Source organism: Oncorhynchus tshawytscha, linkage group LG05 (assembly GCF_018296145.1).
Source record: "Oncorhynchus tshawytscha isolate Ot180627B linkage group LG05, Otsh_v2.0, whole genome shotgun sequence".
Taxonomy (NCBI): Eukaryota; Metazoa; Chordata; class Actinopteri; order Salmoniformes; family Salmonidae; genus Oncorhynchus; species Oncorhynchus tshawytscha.
Window position 1 is genome coordinate 60245704 of NC_056433.1, and position 26172 is coordinate 60271875.

At 41.6% G+C, this 26172-nt stretch overlaps 1 protein-coding gene across 4 annotated transcripts in view; it reads left to right on the plus strand.

Moving 5' to 3' along the window:
* Nucleotides 1-19832: 19832 nt before the first annotated feature.
* cep350 (centrosomal protein 350) overlaps nt 19833-26172 on the plus strand; it is a 36468-nt gene continuing 30128 nt past the window's right edge. For all 4 annotated transcript variants that reach the window (XM_024421645.2, XM_024421648.2, XM_024421647.2 and 1 more), the window contains exons 1-8: nt 19833-20185; nt 21840-21917; nt 22300-22343; nt 22514-22628; nt 22811-23003; nt 23386-23975; nt 24072-24185; nt 25005-25118. In XM_024421645.2, the coding sequence (XP_024277413.1) occupies nt 21845-21917; nt 22300-22343; nt 22514-22628; nt 22811-23003; nt 23386-23975; nt 24072-24185; nt 25005-25118 (1243 nt within the window). In that variant the 5' untranslated portion in view covers nt 19833-20185; nt 21840-21844. The remainder of the gene's footprint in view (nt 20186-21839; nt 21918-22299; nt 22344-22513; nt 22629-22810; nt 23004-23385; nt 23976-24071; nt 24186-25004; nt 25119-26172) is intronic.

Genomic DNA, 26172 nt, shown 5'->3' on the forward strand with positions numbered 1-26172 from the left:
TACAGAAATACATAAAATCATTCAAAATACTTCACCAGAGAGCATGACTTAGCCACAGAGGATCATTAGCTTATTTTGAAATTTAGCTGTGGATTGTTTCAAATCACAAGTGCATCGGCCTATTTGGAAAGCCCGCAAGTTGGGCAGCATGCATGGCAAGAGGACTAGCTGATTATTGAGTTGCAGCTGTCAGTGAAAAGCATCTAAAATTAGATAATGTGTCTTGTGTATAATTTAAAATGTTGAGACAAGAAAAAGGGAAGGGGTGTGTGGCGAAGATATTGAAGTGTCTCTCTCCAGAATGCCTGAGCTAGGGGGCCAAAATGGCGCCGTAGAGAGAACACTGTTTCAGCGAGTTCCCGTGGCATTCGTAAATGTATATTTTTAGATTAATCTCCTAGCTTGAAAAAGTGGTAGAATTGGCTAAATAAGTTATCCTACAATGAGTCTTGATGGCTATTTCTCAAAAAATCTCAGAGAACATGCCCAACAGAACTACTAAGAACTCGACCAAAACCACCACCCCTGTAGATGTGCAGGAGGAGCTAGCTAACGTTAGCGAAGCTAACACCATTGCGGATCCAGGCACAATGGACCTGGTGATTCAAAGGATGACTGATAACATTACTCAAGTGATCGATGTTAAGATAAGAACGGTCTTGGAAGCAATTGCAGGCCATTCAGCTGAACTACAGAGGGTTGTGAGGGAACGTGTTGATGAGGCGGAAGGAAGAATTGCTACAGTGGAAACTTCAACTACAGTGCCTTGCGAAAGTATTTGGCCCCCTTGAACTTTGCGACCTTTTGCCACATTTCAGGCTTCAAACATAAAGATATAAAACTGTATTTTTTTGTGAAGAATCAACAACAAGTGGGACACAATCATGAAGTGGAACGACATTTATTGGATATTTCAAACTTTTTTAACAAATCAAAAACTGAAAAATTGGGCGTGCAAAATTATTCAGCCCCTTTACTTTCAGTGCAGCAAACTCTCTCCAGAAGTTCAGTGAGGATCTCTGAATGATCCAATGTTGACCTAAATGACTAATGATGATAAATACAATCCACCTGTGTGTAATCAACTCTCCGTATAAATGCACCTGCACTGTGATAGTCTCAGAGGTCCGTTAAAAGCGCAGAGAGCATCATGAAGAACAAGGAACACACCAGGCAGGTCTGAGATACTGTTGTGAAGAAGTTTAAAGCCGGATTTGGATACAAAAAGATTTCCCAAGCTTTAAACATCCCAAGGAGCACTGTGCAAGCGATAATATTGAAATGGAAGGAGTATCAGACCACTGCAAATCTACCAAGACCTGGCCGTCCCTCTAAACTTTCAGCTCATACAAGGAGAAGACTGATCAGATATGCAGCCAAGAGGCCCATGATCACTCTGGATGAACTGCAGAGATCTACAGCTGAGGTGGGAGACTCTGTCCATAGGACAACAATCAGTCGTATATTGCACAAATCTGGCCTTTATGGAAGAGTGGCAAGAAGAAAGCCATTTCTTAAAGATATCCATAAAAAGTGTTGTTTAAAGTTTGCCACAAGCCACCTGGGAGACACACCAAACAAGTGGAAGAAGGTGCTCTGGTCAGATGAAACCAAAATTGAACTTTTTGGCAACAATGCAAAATGTTATGTTTGGCGTAAAAGCAACACAGCTCATCACCCTGAACACCTTATCCCCACTGTCAAACATGGTGGTGGCAGCATCATGGTTTGGGCCTGCTTTTCTTCAGCAGGGACAGGGTAGATGGTTAAAATTGATGGGAAGATGGATGGAGCCAAATACAGGACCATTCTAGAAGAAAACCTGATGGAGTCTGCAAAAGACCTGAGACTGGGATGGAGATTTGTCTTCCAACAGGACAATGATCCAAAACATAAAGCAAAATCTACAATGGAATGGTTCAAAAATAAACACATCCAGGTGTTAGAATGGCCAAGTCAAAGTCCAGACCTGAATCCAATCGAGAATCTGTGGAAAGAACTTAAAACTGCTGTTCACAAATGCTCTCCATCCAACCTCACTGAGCTCGAGCTGTTTTGCAAGGAGGAATGGGAAAAAATGTCAGTCTCTCAATATGCAAAACTGATAGAGACATACCCCAAGCGACTTATAGCTGTAATTGCAGCAAAAGGTGGCGCTACAAAGTATTAACTTAAGGGGGCTGAATAATTTTGCACGCCCAATTTTTCAGTTTTTGATTTGTTAAAAAAGTTTGAAATATCCAATAAATGTCGTTCCACTTCATGATTGTGTCCCACTTGTTGTTGATTCTTCACAAAAAAATACAGTTTAATATCTTTATGTTTGAAGCCTGAAATGTGGCAAAAGGTTGCAAAGTTCAAGGGGGCCGAATACTTTCGCAAGGCACTGTACATCTATGGACACCAAGATAAAAGCACTTGAGAAACAGGTGCGTGAAATGGCGGAGCACATTAACGATTTGGATAATCGAGGACGCAGATGCAATATTCGTGTTGTGGGACTCCAGGAAAATTCTGAAGGGACACGTTCAGTAAAATATTTGGAGGAATGGATCCCTGGCTACCTACAAATGGACACTAAGGCTGGTCGTGTGAAGCTGGACAGAGCCCATTGCTCTTAAGCACCGATACCCGGTCCCATCCAGCGCCCACGGCCAGTGGATATAAAGTTCCACAACTTCACCGACAAGCAGCGCATCATGGATGCGGCTAGAAACATCGGCTCTGATGGTAGTCAACGTAAAGGTCCAAAGGTATCATTCTTCAATGATTATTCCACAGCAGTTGTACGAAGACGCAAAGCATTTGATGAGGCGAAGGCTCAACTCAAGAGAATGAAGATGGACTACACACTGCTGTACCCGGCCACATTGAAGATTATGGTCAACGGATCGCCTAAAAAACTCTACACACCTGAAGAGGCTGCTGCTGCGTTTATTGACTCTCTCAGGTAAATAAACTTTAAGCTGCACCTCCGCAGCATTGGATAACGTTTTTATTTTTAGTTGAATCTGATCACAAAACAGTGGTGTGAGTTCTCACGTACTCCGGTTCAGTAATATTCGTATCTTTTATTATTTTTCTTGCTAAAGTAACTGCCGCTATAGCTCAGGCTGAGATATGTGTGAATCCATATTGGTGCCCAGGCTTAGTTTTAGGTGGAAGAGCCTCAATCTTCTTCTATTGATTTTAATTTCCATATATATAAAGGATGAGGCTGTTGAGTGGCAATGCGGATTTAAGAGTCTACGTTGGAAAGTTGAAATCCCCTGCATGTTAGCTAGTGGGAAAACCCCCTTTTGGATCTTTACATGTTTAATTTTTGGGTTTAGTAAATCAGAGGCTATGCCACTTGGTAACCTACACTCTGTACCTAATACTTCTCCCCCCTTCCCTTTTAAATGGTCTCCCTCAGGTTTAATGTATCTGGGTATATTTGTAACTCCTAAATTCCAGCAAATGTACAAAGCCAATTTTGTTCCCTTGTTTGATACAATAAGACAGGATCTGGAGCGCTGGAACTCTCTCCCGATTTCTTGGTTGGGTAGAATATCCCTCTTGAAAATGAACATTTTACCTAGACTACTTTACCCAATCCAAATGATCCCAGTATTACTCTCCAATAAGGTAATAAAGGATGTAAATGGTTGGCTAAGTTCCTTTATATGGATTAAACGCAAGCCAAGACATAAGATGGCAATATTGCAGCTGCCAAGTTCTATGGGCGGCTTGGACCTACCCAATATCAGGTTCTATCAGTGGTGTGCCCACCTATGTTACAGTGGGGCAAAAAAGTATTTAGTCAGCCACCAATTGTGCAAGTTCTCCTACTTAAAAAGAGAGAGGGAGAGAGAGGCCTGTAATTTTCATCATAGGTACACTTCAACTATGACAGACAAAATGAGAAAAAAATCCAGAAAATCACATTGTATGATTTTTTATGAATTTATTTGCAAATTATGGTGGAAAATAAGTATTTGGTCACCTACAAACAAGCAAGATTTCTGGCTCTCACAGACCTGTAACTTCTTCTTGAAGAGGCTCCTCTGTCCTCCACTCGTTACCTGTATTAATGGCACCTGTTTGAACTTGTTATCAGTATAAAAGACACCTGTCCACAACCTCAAACAGTCACAGTCCAAACTTCACTATGGCCAAGACCAAAGAGCTGTCAAAGGACACCAGAAACAAAATTGTAGACCTGCACCAGGCTGGGAAGACTGAATATGGAATAGGTAAGCAGCTTGGTTTGAAGAAATCAACTGTGGGAGCAATTATTAGGAAATGGAAGACATACAAGACCACTGATAATCTCCCTCGATCTGGGGCTCCACGCAAGATCTCACCCCGTGGGGTCAAAATGATCACAAGAACGATGAGCAAAAATCCCAGAACCACACGGGGGGGCCTAGTGAATGACCTGCAGAGAGCTGGGACCAAAGTAACAAAGCCTACCATCAGTAACACACTACGCCGCCAGGGACTCAAATCCTGCAGTGCCAGGCGTGTCCCCCTGCTTAAGCCAGTACATGTCCAGGCCCGTCTGAAGTTTGCTAGAGAGCATTTGGATGATCCAGAAGAAGATTGGGAGAATGTCATATGGTCAGATGAAACCAAAATATAACTTTTTGGTAAAAACTCAACTCGTCATGTTTGGAGGACAAAGAATGCTGAGTTGCACCCAAAGAACACCATACCTACTGTGAAGCATGGGGGTGAAAACATCATGCTTTGGGGCTGGTTTTCTGCAAAGGGACCAGGACGACTGATCCGCGTAAAGGAAAGAATGAATGGGGCCATGTATTGTGAGATTTTGAGTGAAAACATCCTTCCATCAGCAAGGGCATTGAAGATGAAACGTGGCTGGGTCTTTCAGTATGACAATGATCCCAAACACACCGCCCGGGCATCGAAGGAGTGGCTTCGTAAGAAGCATTTCAAGGTCCTGGAGTGGCCTAGCCAGTCTCCAGATCTCAACCCCATAGAAAATCTTTGGAAGGAGTTGAAAGTCCGTGTTGCCCAGCAACAGCCCCCAAACATCACTGCTCTAGAGGAGATCTGCATGGAGGAATGGGCCAAAATACCAGCAACAGTGTGTGAAAACCTTGTGAAGACTTACAGAAAACGTTTGACCTCTGTCATTGCCAACAAAGGGTATATAACAAAGTATTGAGAAACTTTTGTTATTGACCAAATACTTATTTTCCACCATAATTTGCTAATTAATTAATTAAAAATCCTACAATGTGATTTTCTGGATTTTTTTTCTAATTTTGTCTGTCATAGTTGAAGTGTACCTATGATGACAATTACAAGCCTCTCTCATCTTTTTAAGTGGGAGAACTTGCACAATTGGTGGCTGACTAAATACTTTTTTTGCCCAACTGTATGTACACTGCTCAAAAAAATAAAGGGAACACTTAAACAACACAATGTAACTCCAAGTCAATCACACTTCTGTGAAATCAAACTGTCCACTTAGGAAGCAACACTGATTGACAATAAATTTCACATGCTGTTGTTCAAATGGAATAGACAACAGGTGGAAATGATAGGCAATTAGCAAGACACCCCCAATAAAGGAGTAGTTCTGCAGGTGGTGACCACAGACCACTTCTCAGTTCCTATGCTTCCTGGCTGATGTTTTGGTCACTTTTGAATGCTGGCGGTGCTTTCACTCTAGTGGTAGCATGAGACGGAGTCTACAACCCACACAAGTGGCTCAGGTAGTGCAGCTCATCCAGGATGGCACATCAATGCGACCTGTGGCAAGAAGGTTTGCTGTGTCTGTCAGCGTAGTGTCCAGAGCATGGAGGCGCTACCCGGAGACAGGCCAGTACATCAGGAGACGTGGAGGAGGCCGTAGGAGGGCAACAATCCATTAGCAGGACCGCTACCTCCGCCTTTGTACAAGGAGGAGCAGGAGGAGCACTGCCAGAGCCCTGCAAAAGGACCTCCAGCAGGCCACAAATGTGCATGTGTCTGCTCAAACGGTCAGAAACAGACTCCATGAGGGTGGTATGAGGACCCGACATCCACAGGTGGGGGTTGTGCTTACAGCCCAACACCGTGCAGGACTTTTGGCATTTGCCAGAGAGCACCAAGATTGGCAAATTCGCCACTGGCGCCCTGTGCTCTTCACAGATGAAAGCAGGTTCATACTGAGCACATGTGACAGAGTCTGGAGACGCCGTGGAGAACGTTCTGCTTCCTGCAACATCTTCCAACATGACCGGTTTGGTGGTAGGTGTGGGGTGGCATGGTGTGGGGTGGCATTTCTTTGGGGGGGCGCACAGCCCTCCATGTGCTCGCCAGAGGTAGCCTGACTGCCATTAGGTACGGAGATGAGATCCTCAGACCCCTTGTGAGACCATATGCTGGTGCGGTGGCTCGAGTGTGTCAGCAGTTCCTGCAAGAGGAAGGCATTGATGCTATGGACTGGCCCGCCCGTTCCCCAGACCTGAATCCAATTGAGCACATCTGGGACATCATGTCTCGCTCCATCCACCAACGCCACGTTGCACCACAGACTGTCCAGGAGTTGGCGGATGCTTTAGTCCAGGTCTGGGAGGAGATCCCTCAGGAGACCATCCGCCACCTCATCAGGAGCATGCCCAGGCGTTGTAGGGAGGTCATACAGGCACGTGGAGGCCACACACACTACTGAGCCTCATTTTGACTTGTTTTAAGGACATTACATCAAAGTTGGATCAGTCTGTAGTGTGGTTTTCCACTTTAATTTTGAGTGTGACTCCAAATCCAGACCTCCATGGGTTGATAAATTTGATTTCCATTGATCATTTTTGTGTGGTTTTGTTGTCAGCACATTCAACTATGTAAATAAAAAAGAATTTAATAAGAATATTTCATTCATTCAGATCTAGGATGTGTTATTTTAGTGTTCCCTTTATTTTTTTGAGCAGTGTATGTATGTATGTATGTATGTATATGTGTACATATATATATATATACATATATATATATATATATATATATATATATATACACACACGCAGGTATATTTAAGTGAGTGCTGTTTTTTTGTTGTTGCTTTGTCTCTGTTGTATCTCTTAATATGGGTGAAAATGGTGAAATTCCAATAAAAAATACTGTTACAGAATGCCTGAGCTGTCTCTTCACAATTCTTGTGCATTCATTGTTTCACTGTGTTAATTGTTTGCCCTTTGATTGTTTATTTTGATCAATTCCCCTTTATATTTGTCACCTGTAGTAAATGTACAGTTAATCCCCGTCATTTGGTTACATTAACTTATGTTAATGTATATATTCATTACAGTCATTTACTGTTCTCATTCTCGGAGTGGAAACATTGTTTGCATATTTCACAACCTGCTACACTTGTGAGAAACAATTTTTGGGATATTTCAGAACCATCATTTACGAGTTTTGTCAATTTCTCCATTGTCGTTTGTTTGGAGTGCTACATGTGAGCAATGAGCATGTGTCTGGTTTCTCTGTCCTGTTAATAGAGATCAGTATGTCAAATCGGAGGGCCTGTTGTCCGGGCCTCTGGCAGTCTCTATGGGGGGTGCCACAGGGTTCAATTATAGGGCTGACCCTTTATTCTGTATATACAGTTGAACTCAGAAGTTTACATACACCTTAGCCAAATACATTTAAACTCAGTTTTTCCCAATTCCTGATATTTCATCCTAGTAAAAAATGCCCTGTCTTAGGTCAGTTAGGATCACCACTTTATTTTAAGAATGTGAAATGTCAGAATAATAGTAGAGAGAATGATTTATATCAGCTTTTATTTCTTTCATCACATTCCCAGTGGGTCAGAAGTTTACATACACTCAGTTAGTATTTGGTAGCATTGCCTTTAAATTGTTTAACTTGGGTCAAATGTTTCGGGTAGCCTTCTACAAGCTTCCCACAATAAGTTGGGTGAATTTTGGCCCATTCCTCCTGACAGAGCTGGTGTAACCGAGTCAGGTTTGTAGGCCTCCTTGCTCGCACACGCTTTTTCAGTTCTGCCCACACATTTTCTATGGGATTGAGGTCAGGGCTCCAATACCTTGACTTTGTTGTCCTTATGCCATTTTGCCACAACTTTGGAAGTATGCTTGGGGTCATTGTCCATTTGGAAGACCCATTTGCGACCAAGCTTTAACTTCCTGACTGATGTCTTGAGATGTTGCTTCAATATATCCACATAACTTTCCTCCGTCATGATGCCATCTATTTTGTGAAGTGCACCAGTCCCTCCTGCAGCAAAGAACCCCCACAACATGATCCTGCCACCCCAGTGCTTCACGGTTGGAATGGTGTACTTCGGCCTGCATGCCTCCCCCTTTTTCCTCCAAACATAACGATGGTCATTATGGCCAAACAGTTCTATTTTTGTTTCATCAGACCAGAGGACATTTCTCCAAAAAGTACAATCTTTATCCCCATGTGCAGTTGCAAAATGTAGTCTTGATTTGCACTTTTCGCACCAAAGTACATTCATCTCTATGAGACAGAACATGTCTCCTTCCTGAGCGGTATGACAGCCGCGTGGTCCCATGGTGTTTATACTTGCGTACTATTGTTTGTACAGATGAACGTGGTACCTTCAGGCATTTGGAAATTGCTCCCATTGATGAACCAGAATTTTTTTTCTGAGGACTTGCCTGATTTCTTTTGATTTTCCCATAATGTCAAGTAAAGATTAACTGAGTTTGAAGGTAGGCCTTGAAATACATCCACAGGTACACCTCCAATTGACTCAAATTATGTCAATTAGCCTATCAGAAGCTTCTGAAGCCATGACATAATTTTCTGGAATTTTCCAAGCTTTTTGAAGGCACAGTCAACATAATGTATGTTAACTTCTGAGCCACTGGAATTGTGATACAGTGAATTATAAATTAAATAATCTGTCTGTAAACAATTGTTGGAAAAATTACTTGTTACATGCACAAAGTAGATGTCCTAACCGACTTGCCAAAACTATAGTTTGTTAACAAGAGCTTTGTGGAGGCGTTGAAAAACGAGTTTTAATGACTCCAACCTAAGTGTATGTAAACTTCCAACTTCAACTGTATATATCCACACAAATGCGCATACATATGTAAATTTACATATCTTTTAAAAAATATATTTACTTTTATTATTTCCCGCAAACCCTACCACCCCCCCCTTAATTGGAGTAAACTAATAAACAACAACATTTAGGCTTCTACTTCCAGCTTAAACGTGTATATACATTTTATGGACACAATCTATTTTACAATAGATAATTTTGTCTGTTTTAGGCCTGGCCTTTTAGTCCACCTCTCCCATTTATTTCTGATCCATCCAGTTTGATTTCTATTTGCTATATATTTTTAACTGTGCTATTTCACAAACGTTCTGAACCTATATACATTTTGCAGACACGTGTTATCTTATTGTTATTAGTCCCACCCTTCAGCTCCATTCATCTATCTCTTAACACCATCTATATTGGATTTCTATTTGCCAGATATTTCTTAACTGTGCTGTGATGCTTCACAAAAGTTTTGAACATTTCTATTCTCATAGTTTCTACAGATTGTAAATTAAAGATATTTTTTATTGCTAAAAGTATTATTATATTATTGATCCATTTTCTATTACTTTTCAAATCAGCCAGTATTGCTATCTGCAGCAATAGCTCTAGGTAAATGTTACAATTCTTCAGCCATTCCTGGACCTGTGATCAAAAACGAGCTACATATGGACAGTACCAAAATAAATGATCTAATGACTGCCTCCTCGCAGCAAAATCTGCAGCGCTGAGAAGGTTGTATCCCCCATATATATATATATATATATAACATTCTATTGGTTGTACAAATGTTGTATAATAATTTAAATTGTAAAATTCTAAGTTTTGAATCCGGTGTCATTTTGTGGGTCAATTCATAAACCTTGTGCCATGGAATCGGTACATCGAAAATCTCTTCCCAACTATTTTGCAATCTATATGGTACAGGTGTCAATTTATCAAAACATTTAGTTTAGAATATGTACATAAATTCAGCAATTGCATTCTTCCATATTACTCTGTAAGCAACGGACCTATTCAAAGCTTCCTCCGGCATCTTTCCATTCATCTGCCAGTAGTTATTGAACGCAACCTGCAGGAGGTTTGTTTGTTGTGATTGAGCAGGGGGAAACAGCTGTGGGCAAGGTTCTGACAGATGGGTGTGTCTTGGTGGTGCAAGGACACACCCAGGAAACACCACATCAAACCACACACCAAAACCATCTCACATTTGGCTTCTGACATGGCTGCCAGCATTTCTTGAGGACCAAGCAAAAAAATTAGACTAAATCAGTGGGTGCAGTTCCCCTTTAACTCACCATGACCAATAAGCTGAGCTTCTCATGTATTATTTCTTAACCTCACACACTATCTCATCAAAGTCCATTGTGAATGATAATAGTGCCTCAATCCTCACACTATTTCAAAAATCTTCATAATTGTAAATAAGAATAGAGAGATGGAAACTATTGAAAGAACCTGAATTTATCCGGATATTTTCTACTTTTTTACTTGTCTGCTTCATGTTGGCTATTTTTACTTAGTTGACAATGGAAGTTATAGGCCTACTCTGAGTTCCGTGCATTCGCTCATTTCTTTAGCCGCCAATGGATCACGGTGTATCAGTGTGTCCATATGGACACATTGGCAGGTGCTCTCGCATTAGCTGAATTTTACCTTTTAGATTTGTATCATTTGTCACCAAAATGCTCATATGAAAATCATAACTGGCATGCAGATCAGTAGAAATGGTAGGATACATTGTAAGCTTCCACAAACTTTAAGCTCAAGTGCCACCTATGAAGTGATTTGTTTGACAATCAAATGAAAACATCATGACTGGTTGTGTTCATGCCATATTAAAAGGTAATATCAAATCAAATGTATTTATAAAGCCCTTCTTACATCAGCTGATATCCCAAAGTGCTATACAGAAACCCAGCATAAAACCCCAAACAGCAAGCAATGCAGGTGTTGAAGCACGGTGGCCAGGAAAAACTCCCTAGAAAGGTCAAAACCTAGGAAGATACCTAGAGAGGAAACAGGCTATGAGGGGTGGCCACTCCTCTTCTGGCTGTGCCGGGTGGAGATTATAACAGAACATGGCCAAAATGTTCAAATGTTCATAGATGACCAGCAGGGTCAAATAATAATAATCACAGTGGTTGTCGAGGGTGCAACAGGTCAGCACCTCAGGAGTAAATGTCAGTTGGCTTTTCTCAGCCGATCATTCAGAGTATCTCTACCGCTCCTGCTGTCTCTAGAGAGTTGAAAACAGCAGGTCTGGAACAGGTAGCACGTCCGGTGAACAGGTCAGGGTTCCATAGCCGCAGGCAGAACAGTTGAAACTGGAGCAGCAGCACGGCCAGGTAGACTGGGGACAGCAGGGAGTCATCAGGCCAGGTAGTCCTGAGGCATGGACCCAGGGCTCAGATCCTCCGAATACATTTTTACAGTTAACTGACATGTCTTACTATAAAACCCATTAAAACATTTTTTTTTACATAAGATGTTCAGTGAAAGAAATGTGCCCCCTATGGAAATCAAATGCCTGTCCAACTGTTTTGTTTTGGCGCCAACCCTAACCCTGACCCCAACAGGTGTACGATATCTTTACTTTCCCATTGAATGAACATGGTTTACACAGCTTTTTCAGTTCAGAGAGTGAGTGTTGACATTCAAGAGATTTTTGACTTCATAAAGCAAAGAGATTGAGCTATCATTAACATAGGCTACAGTTTACAGCTGTTCAGGTGGGGTCTAGGAAAGGGAGTCAACAAGTCCAAATCTGAGGGTACAATATGGCGATTGAGATGTAGCCCATTATGTTTACTGATCTTGCCGCCCATGCAGGCTCTGTTATTTATTGGATAAAGAAAACGAAAAATACATCTCATGACAAGTATTTTGTCCATTAGAGGACGAAAATGCTGCAATACCCTGGAAAAGACATACAATTGCGGCCCCCGTGCAATGTCGTTAGAATGTATAGCGGTTGCCAACCAAAATCACTACTAGATTCCCTCCAGCAGCGCATCAAGCTCTGAAACCTCACCGAAGTGATACAGCCAAGGCTCTTCAATTTCAATGTAAATGAAGAAATGAAATATGAAAAACGTACCTTGACTCATTCCTATAGCCTGCTGTCCACGCAATGCAAAAGTTGTATGATGAGACTCTCCATGACAAAAACTACAATAAGATCTTCCAATGCTTTCAGATGGGAAATATGTACAAAGCTAAAATATATATAGATATATCAATGACTTGCGAAGACTGCTGAGAAATTGGCAGACGATCGAGCTACAAGTGTAACATTCTAACAGGCTATTTGCCTTCCCTTTTATTCTAACTGAAACGACAGTTTCACAATTTTACCTAAAGGTAATGGCTGTCTCTCCATTTTTATCTTCGAATCCCCCAAAAACAAAGTGTTCTTAGATAACGGACATGTCCATGTTCATCGAAGAAATTCCTTGTTGTGAATGAGAGAAGATGTAAAGATAGAGCCGGGCAGAGATACTGTATATGAGTGACTGACAGTCTGCTGAGTTTCACGTAGTCATACAGGTTAGTTCACCACAGGGGGGCTGCAAGAGCAGGGCCGGCCCTAGCATTTGGGGGGCTCTAAGCGAGATTTGGTTTGGGGGGCCCACACCTCATGGCAAAACGTTTTAGTGGCCATCCCTCTAAGTTTAGTTTTAGTTTCAAAGTTAATTTCCTAAAATTATACACATTTTGCCATGTGGTGTACCGAAAATGTTGTAGTTTTTAAGATAGTTTTCTGCAATTTTAAACAATTTTGCAAAGTTATAATCCATGTCATGGAATTCTACTCATTTTGATATTACAAGAGAAAAACGGCTGATGCACAACCAAATTTAGAAATTGCACCTGGCGTATTCTACTGTTCTTAACTTAAGACCCGACTGAGTTCCTAATGAAAAACGTTCGGGGCCTTAAGCGACCTGTCGCTTATGCCTGAAGCTGTCCCTGCAGGAGACTCACAGTGTACTGTCAATTAAAGGATATGAGTAATTTACTGCCACCATATTGTTCATATTATGTAATAGACATAAAATAGTGCCCATGGGCCAGTTGTTATTTATTATTTTTCAACATCTTATTAGTAATTTAAAAATCTACATACTTAACGTTTTGTAATTGCCCTGTGTGTTATGTAGACCCACCCTGTGAACAGGTAAGCATAAGCTTCTGGTTTTAAAATGAGTTCCTAATTCATATAGTCATAAGCTTAAATGTTCAATGTATGACTCACCTGTGAGCGATCTCTCTAATGTTCAGACAATTTCTATTATTTTCTCAGCAATAGGTACCAAAGAGTGCAATGAACACATGCCACATAATACTAGACATTTAGCAGAATCCTGGAGCCAACTAATGTAATAGTATATTATAATGAGATTCAAATACTCATAATGGGACAGTTGGGAACTGAACATGTTAGACTGATGTGAAATGGTATTAGAAGGGACAATATCTTACTAGGCTAATAGGCTATATTCATACAATTGTCACAAATAAATTCAAATGTTAGAAACTTTGCTCTGTTACAAATGTTGTATCCTGTTTTTATTGAATAAAAGGAATACCCACCAGTTTACATTGTTGACTTCATGAGGGGCGGTCATACAGACAGTCCTTGCCATACTGTACACTTTAGGATTGATAGCCATGCACCACCTCCTTCAAGTGATACACAAGCTGCATGGACTACAGCCCAGATTTTGACATAGTGCAAATTTTCCTCTGATATGGCACATTGAATTTCAGCTAAATAAGGCCCTTATTAAGGAGAACCCATTAATAGATTTAAATTTAAATACTGTAGTGAACGGCGGGAAAGGGAAGCGAACAATACTTTGGAAAATCTTTCAACACATTTCAACACAAATCTTTCTGCATTTCGATTTCAGCCCCTAGCACCTAAAAAGTGACTTGAGCTGTGAAGTTTGGTGACGGCCTTTGTACTTCTCCAAGGATTAAAGTACTCTTTTCATCCTGTTTTGCTGATCTGCTATGAGGATTTACCTATTCAACATTAATAATTTCCTTGTTGAAAGATGTTTGAGAAGAACAACCAGCAGAGGGTGCTATAGCTCTTTCTTTCAAAATGCCTAAATTGCTAGTTTGACATTTCCCAAATGCAATGTCAGTTTGTGACAGTCTCTAACCATTGCCACTGTATCTAACCATTCTGTTGTGTCTTTTCTAAATGTATGCTTATGTTTACCTCTTCTGTTTCCCTTGAAGAAACACACAGTGTTTTTTTCTAGAAGGAAGGTTGGGGAGGAAATATACTTGTTGCATGGAAAGAATCTGAAGAGGGTGGGAGTGTTTTGGTGTCTGGGGGTCTGGTTTGACACTCAAATGACATGGGTGGAGCATATTAACAGAGTAGTTGTCAAAGGAAAGAAAATATTGAATGTGATGCATTGCCTGTCTGGTATGGAGTGGGGGGCAGATAGAATGGCATTGAAAATGCTATATATAGTGCTGTTAAGGTCATCACTGGATTGTGGAAGGGTAGCATACGGATCAGCAGCTCAGACATCTTTAGAAAAGCTAAATGTTATCCAGGCCCAAGCCCTAAGAATATGTTGTGGAGCACTCAGGACCTCCCTGGTGGCAGCGATGCAGGTAGAGTTGGGAGAGATGCCGTTAAAGTTAAGAAGACAACAGCTAACCATGACATATTGGGTAAACTACAAGGACATAAGGTTACAAAACAAATGGCAAGAGTTGTGGAAAAGGGAGGGAATGGGAAGGCACCTGTATACGATTCAGGAAAAGGTGGGGGCAGGGAGGTCCTCAGGCTGAGATAGAAGGGAGGAAAGTGTAATCACAAAGCTGAAACTGTGACACAGAAGGCTCAATAGTACATTGAAATTGGTGGGGAAACATTGACCTGGGAGGTGTGCTCATTGTCAGGAGGAGAAGGAGACAGTGGAACACATTCTATTTCAGTGCCTGAAACATGGGAGGGAAAGGGAGCAATTGTTATTAGATTTGAGGAGTAATGGGGATGAAGAGCCAATATTAAATGAACTGGGGATGAAGTATTTAATTATGTATTTCATTTCCTTAGGGAGATGAGAATATTGCATAGAATTTAGACCTTTCCTTTCGCTGGTCCACACTCCAGTCGAGTTGGTGGCAGTAATGCACCTTAAAGTTTGTTGCCAACCGCCAAATAAGAAGAAGACAGGATGGCACTTTTGAAACCCCACTTCTCCTTAGTTGGTTACTTTGTAAATGCCCACTCCTTTCGAAACCGCCACTTTTCCTGAGAGATTACATATCAATAGGTGGTAGCATAGAGAACATGGCAAAGTTTAATTGAAATTATCAACCCAGATTTTGGTCAATAACCTATGCCTATTGAAATAAGTAAATCTTGCAAAAAGGTCATGTTTGTTATCTTAACATCTGGCGCATAATAACGGCACAATTGCCAGAAAATAGCCTATCATACCTTGGTGGTTTGAGCCCTGAAAGCTGTGGTATATCAGACCGTGTACAGTGTACCACAGGATTTTTTTTTCTTTCATTTAACTTGGCAAGTCAGTTAAGAACAAATTCTTATTTACAATGATGGCCTACACCGGACAAACCTGGACAACACTGGGCCAATTGTGTGGCGCCATATGGGACTCCCAATCACAGCCGGTTGTGATACAGACTGGTTTCGAACCAGGGTGTCTGTAGTGAAGCCATTAGCACTGAGATGCAGTGCCTTAGACCACTGCGCCCCTCAGGAGCCCAAATGACAAAACTTTTTTTTTACTGTTCTAATTATGTTGGTAACCAGTGAATAATAGCAATAAGGCACATCAGAAGTTTATGGTATATGGCCAATATACCACGGCTAAGGGCTGTGTCCTAGGAACAGGCTAGGAACAGCCCTTAGCCGTGGTATATTGGCCATATACCACACATCTGGCCTTATTGCTTAATCATAGCAGTCAAAACAAGTTAAATCGACATCGATTGACAGAAAATTATCTGGCGAGTTTAATAAGGGTGATTTATATTTTCTCTTGTGACTTACTCTTAAATGGTCAAGAATTATTATTTTGATAGAAAAGCACATTTTGCTTCTTAGTCTTTGTCATTAAAAATTGCGTTGATATTCCTTCTTAATTCGCTTGATAACATTATAGAAAAAAGGGTTTATTGGATGAATGTTGCAACTCCTATCTTGCTGGCAAATATTTATTGGGCTAGTTTTCAGGCCTTTTTGGCAGCTATTGAGGGGTGAAGGGTCTAGATATTTTGCCTTGACCCATACCCTGCCTTGACCCATCTTCCTCTACTTTCTTCACTGCCTCAGCATACGACACCATCTCCACTAATCTAACCCTGGAAAACTCAACCTGCCTCATTTCTGGTCCCCCCTGGCTAAACATGGTGTACAGCATCAGGAAGTAGCATTAGCCACTCTAGCCCTTCATCATGACTCTCATTTCTATAACATTACACATAAGAGTCATTAGATGAAGGCCTCTTCTGTATGGGGAAGTTTTGTTAAGAGCCCCGACATTCGGTCTGAATATTAACACGTATTGCTTGAGGTACGATTTTGGAAGCATAAGGACCTTATCTTTCATATCAGCTAAAAAACATTTTTTTAAGCAAAAGGTTAAATTGATACACACCTTTATACGGTTAGGGTTCTCACAAAGCCATATCTCAATGTTACAGCTGATGTTTACACAATACATATGGTAGAAAGAGAGACCTCCGGTGCTAATTGGCTATCTATAGCATGCTCCCTGATGTGTGTAAAGGAAGAAGGTTGTAAGTTTCTTGTTTTATTCCAATCTTTGCAAACAAAGTAAATGTAAACAAACACCATATAGCCTCAACACATGGTTAAAACTATAATTTGGATATCATGGATGGTCAGTCCTTGCATCCGTAGCTATGTCTATGCATTTGAGAGTGGTTACATTTATTTAGCGCCATCCCTCAGCTTTTTACCGAAAAAGGTGCGGGATCTGCGCGTTGTCGTTGTTTCAACGGCTGTTTTCTGCTTTAAGTAGCTCCTTATGAGTACAACTTGGGCAATATCCACTAGCATGGTGGTGGGGGGAAAAAGACCGTATGCATATTTTTCTTCTTTTTTTCCCCGGCGGCACGCCATTAAACCTAGTTGAGGAGGAAACCGACCCCTTCAAATCAAATCATCATATCACATTTTATTGGTCACATACACCTATTTAGCAGATGTTATTTCGGGTGTAGCGAAATGCTTGTGTTCCTAGCTCCAACAGTGCAGTAGTATCTAAAAACGATTCACAACAATACACACAAATCTAAAGGTAAAATAATGAAATAAAAATATTAGATTGAGCAATGTCGGAGTCCCATTGACTAAAATACAATAGAATAGAATACAGTATTGTATGTACATTTGAGATGAGTAATGCAGTATGTAAACATTATTTAAACATAATTAAAGTGACTAGTGTTCCATTATTAAAGTGTCTATGTACAGTACCAGTAAAAAGTTTGGACACACCTACTCATTCAAGGGTTTTTCTTTCTTTTTATAATTTTCTGCATTGTAGAATAATAGTGAAGACATCAAAACTATGAAATAACACATATGGAATCATTTAGTAACCAAAAAAGTGTTAAATAAATCCAAATATATTTTGTATTTGAGATTCTTCAAAGTAGCCACTCGTTGCCTTGATGACAGGTTTGCACACTCTTGGCATTCTCTCAACCAGGCTTCATGAGGTAGTCACCTGGAATGCATTGGTCACCCATGGTTTGCCAGGTCTGTGATAAGATATTGTATGTAAAATAATGAATTTGAAAAATGTATCTGCAGTGTATGTTTATTAGCTAGCTAGCCAGACAGTTTTAGAGGAATGATTTCATACATATTTCTAATTAACTGCCAATATGCCAACATCTAATTCAAACAGTGCAGTCAATCCACAGCCATACACTGCTGTCTCAGATCAGATGACGATGTTTAACAGCTTCAGTCAGTTTAGATGAAGGGGAGGAGGCAGGTTAAAGAAGGATTTTTAAGCCTTCAGACAATTGAGACATGGATTGTGTATGTGTGCCATTCAGAGCGTGAATGGGCAAGTTCCTTTGAACAGGGTATGGTAGTACAGTTTTGGTTTGAGTGTGACAAGAACTGCAATGCTGCTGGGTTTTTCACGCTCAACAGTTTCCCGAATGGTCCAGCAAACGTAACACTCATCCATATATTTATATGTATATATTCTTATTCCAGCCCTTTACTTAGATGTGTGTGTATTAGGTAGTTGTTGTGGAATTGTTAGATTACTTAGATTGATATTAGATATTACTGCACTGTCGGAACTAGAAGCACAAGCATTTCACTACACTCGCAATAACATCTGCTAACCATGTATATGTGACCAATAAAATTTGATTTGGAAGCATTGGCGAAAATAAGTATTGATATTGTGTAATATAATAGCACTCACAGCTTTCCAAGAAAACAACATCTGAGACATTTATGTTCTGTATACATATATTTAGAGCTTATTTATACAGAAAATGTGTATACAATATTTTAATAGTCAATATTTTAGGTTGACTATAATTCCACTACGCAATTTCTGATAATTACATGCCATTTATTTTCCTGTAAAAGACAGAAATGCAGCACCTATGCCTCTACTGTTAATCATTCCAATTAGACTGGTTTTGGATGACCAAGATGGCTGCCATTTTTGACCCCTTACGGAACTTTGAGGATTTAAGACAACTACGCCCCTGGCTTTGGTGCATTTGAGATAACTCGGAAACTGGTTGTAGAAAGATGATGCCGCGTTGAAGTGCTAATCGGAACTAGAAAACTCTGACATTTCTGACTTGAATTTTTTTGAAGAATTATGAGCTCCGAGTTGCCCACTTAAAAGTACCAGAATCAACCAATAGGAAGAAGTTCTACGCAAATAATTTACGTTCAATTTTAACTCTGAGGTTCCGAGATTCCGATTTCAGGAACGTACCATATGTCTATTGCCGCGTTTACTTGCTATCAGAAATTCGGAACCTCCGAGTTAAAATAAATGTAAATTATTTGCATAGCCCGTTCTGTTGGTTGATTTTGTACCTTCTCAAGTGGTCATATTTCTACAGCGAGTTAGCAAATTGGACATTTCCTAGTTTATAGGTCCGACTATCACGTGAACGCGGCACATGGTTATAAGACGCGTTAGCAAGTCCGTAATGTCAGTTTCTTAGGGTGTGTTCGTAAATTTAATCTGGAGTACCAGTGTGCGCTCTGGTCGTTCGTAAATTCAGAGCATTGTCAGATGGTCCGTTTGTAAATTCAGAGCACACACTGGACGCTCTGACCAAGGAGTTGGGTTGATCCGAGCGTAAAGACCTCACGGCAGTCAAGCACCCAAGCTAACTGGCTGACGTTGGCTAGCTTGCTACCTACTTCCAGACACAAATGTTTGAACGCCTCACTCTGACCATTTTACTCGCCCTAGCAGAGCTGGTAAAAGCTGTTTTCATGTTATCCAGAGCGTTGGTGACTGAAACTGTGCTGCAGGCAACAATTTAATTATGCTTCTTTGCCGACGTTTACTGACACCGGCCATATTCAACGGGTATTGAGCGTTAGTAGATTCATCAGCTATTCTGCGCTCTTGCACACTCTGACGAGAATGCTCTGAAATCGTAGTAGATAACCAGAGTGAATTTACGAACGCACTCTTCGTTCCGACTCGAACTTGAACGTAGTCTCGTGTTGTGAAATCACGTTTCCACCTCCCGCGAGGTTCTGCGGCACCAGTTTCCTGTAGTTATTTTATCAATGGCGGACAGTCAACGTAACGGACGGGGAATATCAACACTGTAACCCGGGAAAAGACAACCTGGAACGCGGGTGGCTAATTATTAATAGAAGCCTTAAACCAAACTCTCCAATACTGAGGCTTTGATAGCAGGCGACAGACCTCTGGAAATAAGTTATATTGTTGATGCTAACAAGCTAGCTGGCTAAAATCTGACAGTAGCCTAGCTACAGTATAGCAGCGGCCTGGGGTTTTGTAAAAGTTGGATTTTCTGACCATCAACAAATTAGCTAGCTAGCTAGCATCACTAGCCATGGACATCTAGATCGGAGCGTCACCCGTACCGGTATGTGGCCACGATTGGCGTCTTTTTGAAGTTGTGCAAAATTGCCTTTAAACTAAGCCCCAAACTAACTTTAGCCTTATAGCTAGCTACAAAGTTAGCTATTTAGCTAATGTCGATTACCCACAGAAGAACAATCATACTGAAGATAGTTTTATTAATATACATAGATACTAGTAGTAGCTAGCTAGTTTTCAATACAATGTGTGGTGTAAATCCCCCGTCGGCAAATCCTTAAGTTACCTAGGTAACTAACGTTAGCTAGCTAACAATTTTACCTAACTAGTTAACTACTGTAGCTAGCTTCACTGCGGAGTCAGCTTTTCTTGATTGATTCAGTCTCTCATCTAGACATTGAGACAACTAGCTAACGTTAGCTACTTGCAAGTGACCGATGTTGTGCTTCAATGTGGACAACTGGACAGTCATGTTTATGTGAATAATTCTATACAAAATGCAGCCTAAGTTGATTTAACTTTTATGTTGGCAGCCTTAACTTAGTTTTTCTATTAGAGACTGGTAGCTAGCTAGAATAACACACCATTTAAGGAAACGATTTATTGCAGATTTATATTAGTAATGATGAATAATGGCTTTTCAAACGTAAAAACACAAACTGTAGCTAACGTTGTGTGCCCAGTTATTACACTTTTATTACAAAGTTGCTGCATTTAAAGTATTTGTTTTTGCCTACAATGGCTGATAATTTGCATTGTATGTAGTGAACGAATTGTTGCTGCAGATCTCATATTTTATTAAACACGTTGATTTGTGGCTGTCACTTTCAGTTGGCAGAGAGACTGTAAAAAGTGGTAGCGTGTATGAGTGTATAGAGGAGCGTGTGTAGAGTGTATGGGGAGTAGGCTAGATCTTGAATGTAACCATAGCATTTGCAATAGTCATTCATGCTAGCCTGAACTGACCCCTTCAAGGAAGTGTTATGTGTTGTTTATGAGTAAACTGTCTTGACATGAGAGGAATGCATGAAGTGTGACATATGAGATGCCAGAATGTCCTGTTTTTTTCTTCATTTGAACACATTTAGGTAAAGGGACCATTATTGGTTTATTTAACAAAATCTTAACACTGGGAGAGGGACATGCATTGATTGTGTGCAGCCCTATGGGAGTCCTAATCACGACCGGATGTGATACAGTCTGGTTTCGAATCAGGGACTGTAGTGACGCCTCTTGCACAGAGATGCAGTGCTTTAGAACGCTGTGCCACTCGGGAGCCAAATACATAAACCTTGTTAGTTATTTGCTGTAGGACCGGTTTTAAATGGTAGTGCAACCTCTCTTGAGTTAGCAGTCTGTCATGAAAATCCATTTCCTAGACAACCATATATATGTATAATTCTTCCTGTTTTGACCCACTGCACATAGAGGTGTTTGTCCCAGTCACTTGGATTATCTGCCTGCCACTATCTTTAATGTTGTGTTTGGCTTCAGTGTTTCTGCTGAGGCAGTTTGTATTCTGTGTACTCTGTTTTCCGAGGTAGATGGCAGCATAAAAGTACTGCTGCTGACATTACATTCATTTTTCTCATTTACAGCTACTCAGCAAACTGTATTTATTGATCAGATGATTGTCTTGGTGAAGTGTTATCAAGTATATTTCCTTACTTCATTACTGTCTTCTACTATTCCAATTGAAGGTGTGATGTGGAGCTCCAAGCGGAGTGAGCCACACCTGACTCCCCCGGTGCAGCCTACTGGGCAGGACAACGGAAGAGGTCAGCTTCTTAATGTCTCTTATGCTATTATTATCCTTTTTATATCAGTGCAACATCCTACTGTCTGGCACACTGAAGTAATAAGGACTTGGGATACCCCTCCATGTCACCTCAAATGTGTCTATCACAGCAGGTTGGTGTTAGCTTAATTGGGGAGAATGGGCTTGTTTTAATGACTGGAGTTGAATGGTATCAAACACATGGATTCCAGGTGTTTGATGCCGTTCCATTTGTTCTGTTCTGGACATTATTATGATCCGTCCTCCCCTCAGCAGCCTTCTGTGGTGTCTATGGGGCTGCAAAGACGTTGTTTACCTTTTTGTGTTGCCTTTTTTTCTTTAGCCCCGTGTTTCTTTTCACTGAAATGCCTTTCTCCACTCAGAGCTGTCAGCTGCATGGACAAGTCTGAATCAGACCAAAGCTGCTGTAAGTAAACCAATATTTACATTGTCTGATTTTACTGTTTCTCTCTGAGGGGAGACACCCTTAATGTAATGACTCAAGGCCTGTGGTATTTGTGATGTCTGTCTGGACTCTGAAGTGAGTTTTTGTTCTACATTGTGTATCTGAGGCAGGCGCTCTTGTTTTCCTTGCAGTTGCGGCACATTGAGAACCGCCTGGAGGCAGCTCCTGGCTCTGGGGTTCTGCTGGAATCCATCATGGATACAAAGAAAAGCTCTGGGGGCGCCACAAGGAAAGTCAGCCGCAGGGGTGAGGCACCCAATGGGATAGCTAATCCTTGGAAGCCATGGTTACTATTTATAGAACAAGGTTCTCCCTCGAACTGGACTTGGCAGCAGCAGGCATCATCATTACTTTGCAGATACAAGTGTAATTAATTTTGCATTGCAAGGTTAGTTTGCAGGGATCTAACCCTATCTCTCCTGACTCAGATGGGCGGCGCACAGAGGACTGCTCTCAGGCAGGTGGAACCTCCAAGTCCAGCACAAGAAGTCGTCGCAGCCCAGACAAGAGCTCCCGCAGCCCAGACAAGAGCTCCCGCAGCCCCCTGAGGAACACCACACAGGACAGCAATGTCCGTAGGAACAACTGTGTGGAGTTCAAGGAGCCTCTGGCTTCCTATAGGTATGCATTGTTAAAACACTCTGATTTTTATGAGATGGTTTTTTTTTTAAAGTCAGAAGTACATTTCCACCGTATTTACTCATGTTTGCTGTGACTGAGTGGAGGTTGTGCTATGATACAGGACAAAAGGTTGTTTTTTTCAGTCCCTGTCTGTAATCCTATAAGGCCTGCTGTCAGAGGATGGTTGTTAAGTGGCTACTTTAAAATAGTCCTTTTATACTAATAACCGCCACATCTACATGTGTAAGTCTTTGCACATAAAAGGATGCCATTCAAAGCCATATGATCTTGACACCTCTCACTCGAGTAGCTTGTTTTCTGAGGTTTTTGTAAATAGCAACTAGCCAATTTGTTTCTGCTCTAATCATCCTGCTTCCCCCAGGGAAGCGACTCCTCCACCCCTGACCTCCTCCCAGCTGGAGGCCCACAGTCTGCAGTCCAAGGTGGCTAACCCCCCTCCCCCGGACTCCCGTCTCAGCCAGCTGGTCTACCAGAGCGACACCCGAGACCAGCAAACCTGCCAAGACCTGGACAGCACACACTCGTCTGCTCTGGACAGCACCGTGGTGCGCTACCTCAACGACCGGCCCGCGCTGGACGCCCTGCGTCCCCCAAGCCACGCTACTGCAGCCAGAGACCCTCACAGGGAGGAGGGCCCGGAGGACAGGCCCAAAGCACACACCCTGGAGTGCCCGGCACCACCCTCAGCAGAGAACTCTTCGTCCTCCAGTCCTGGCTCAGCCTCCCAGCGGCTGGAAAACTTAAGGCGAAGGCAGCCGGATGACAAGCTGGAGAAGCTGAAGGAGCGGATCCGCAGGCAGAGAGAGCACCTGGAGGAGGCTGCAGAGAGAGATGGGTTGCTGGGGTACCTGGATCAGACAGTGGGCATCGCTGGAGCTGTGGAGAAAACCACCGCACCCACGGCTAAAGTGCGCAAAGTGGCAGCCGCACCTCCGGCACCTGTATACAAAGGTAAGGTCCACTGGAAAGATGCAGTTACACTGGATGTAAAAATAGCATTACAAAATGCCTTCAAACCAAATCTTATGTAACCCAATCCCATATCAGGTTTCAGCAGTAGTGAGACAAAGATCCGCACTCCTGATGGGAAAGTGTGGCGAGAGGAGGAGTTCCACAACCTGAGCAGAGAGATCTACAGAGACCTGTCTCGCCAGCTCTCAGGTGGGCACCGAGCAGTAGATGTCAGATCACAGAACACACACTATTATATGCTACATAATAATCCCTGTAATACAGAGTTGTATGTTGTGACTCAATGCACTTTTGAGATGAACTGCCAACTCATCGACGTTCAATAGAGTCGATGGGCTGTTGAGATCAAATGGCATCAAATGGACAGTGTAGTTGGTTGTCCTGTTTCATAATAGGCTATAAATGTATCTGACAGTCCTGTTTCAAGCTCCTTTGCATAAATGCTGCTCTGCTTTTTCAAACTGCCCTGGAGATTAGATGGCATTAGATACGCACCAGTACTTTCAGGAGGACTGAGACCTATTTGACCTATCCCAATCAACTGTTTCCTTTAAGAAATAATGTTACTGTCCTTTTTGATACGAGGATAATGCTGAGATAGAAATACCACCAAAGAAATCTGAGTGTTCTCTTTTTTAAATTTAGGAAAACTTGATGACTGCGCTGAGGTTTTTTCGCTGCAGCAGACTTTCCTTGCATTTTGCCACAACTGCAGCACGGCTCATTTCCCATAGTTTTGTATGACTACTTGAAGATTTTTCTTCTCTCAAAGTCTCTTTTCTTTGTCCTCTCTGGCTCTCTGCTGATTCCTGGGCTTCCACCCAAGTGTAGGAGCCAAAGCGCTCAGCTTCTTCATTACACTGACACAGTCCACCAGCTTCCTATTCAATAGCTTTGTTTTGCATTCAGATTTTTTTTGTTGGGCTGCTTTTTGTAATTTGATAGTTCTGTTCATTTCCACTCTGTGGTGCTCAGACTGTCATGTCATCTCCTTTCTCCACATTTTAGACAGTACCAAGCCCCAGCAGCGGCCCACAGAGAAGGCTAAGGAGAGGAAGCCGTCCAAGCCTGTGAGGAAAGTCCATAAATCAGCTCCTGTTCCGGACCCAAAGACCAAGCCAGGTTGGATCTTTTTCCTCTTTCTTTCTTTCTTTCAATCCCCCCCAGTAGTGCATACTCATCCTGGGTCTATGAATTCAATAGAAGATGTCAAACTTACTTCAATATTGTGTGTAGGTTAGGTGATAATACTCATTAATAATCATTGTGAAGTCAAGGGGTCTTTCACAAAGGGGAATCCCCCTCAGTAGGAGACTACAAATCACATTTATTTTGGTTCATCAGTTACTGTGCAGTATGCACACTGAACCAGAGCAGGCGTATCACAGTGAATACATTTGGCAGGCCCATACCACAGAAGGCCTCTCTTAACTGTGTGCTAGTCAACAGGCCCCTCTGTTTGTGTGGGAGTGCCAGCATTTAGTCTCTTATCTTCAAAGATATGTCCAGAATGTATCACATGCTGATTGCAAGCAAGCAGCGGCTTAGAGGCACACTATCTGGAATGCAGATGCTTGCCATACCAGCTCTCACAGCTGAGAACAGACACCCTTTAACAGGGCCCATACTAGTCTCTCAATTTCATTTAAGGGCCTTTATTGGCATGGGAAACTTATGTTTACATTGCCAAAGATAGTGAAATAGATAATAAACAAAAGTGAAATAAAAAATGTACAGTTAACATTACACTCACAAAAGTTCCAAAAGAAAAGACATTTCAAATATCATTAAGTCTATATACAGTATTGTAATGATGTACAAAAGGGAAAATAAACAAACATCTCTCTCTCCTTCCCAGTGCAGTGGAAAGTGAGATGAATGTGGTATAACCTAGTCTTATCCTGTCACCCAGCTATCCTCCCCTTCTACCCTGCTGCTGGCCTCTGCTCCCAGTCCGCTCACTAAAAATAGCCCTCTGAAATCTGTGATCAAGTTCCTTTACAAAACAGAAACAGCTGCTGGTCTTTAAGTTTTCTAAGTTGATTTCAGATGGTGCATAATTGAGCCAAACTCATTAAATTTGATGATGCCGCTCTAAAATAATTAATCTCCAAAGACATTCAAAGTAGAGAGAGAGAAATCATGTTTTTGTCTCTCTTTTGGGGACATGAAGATC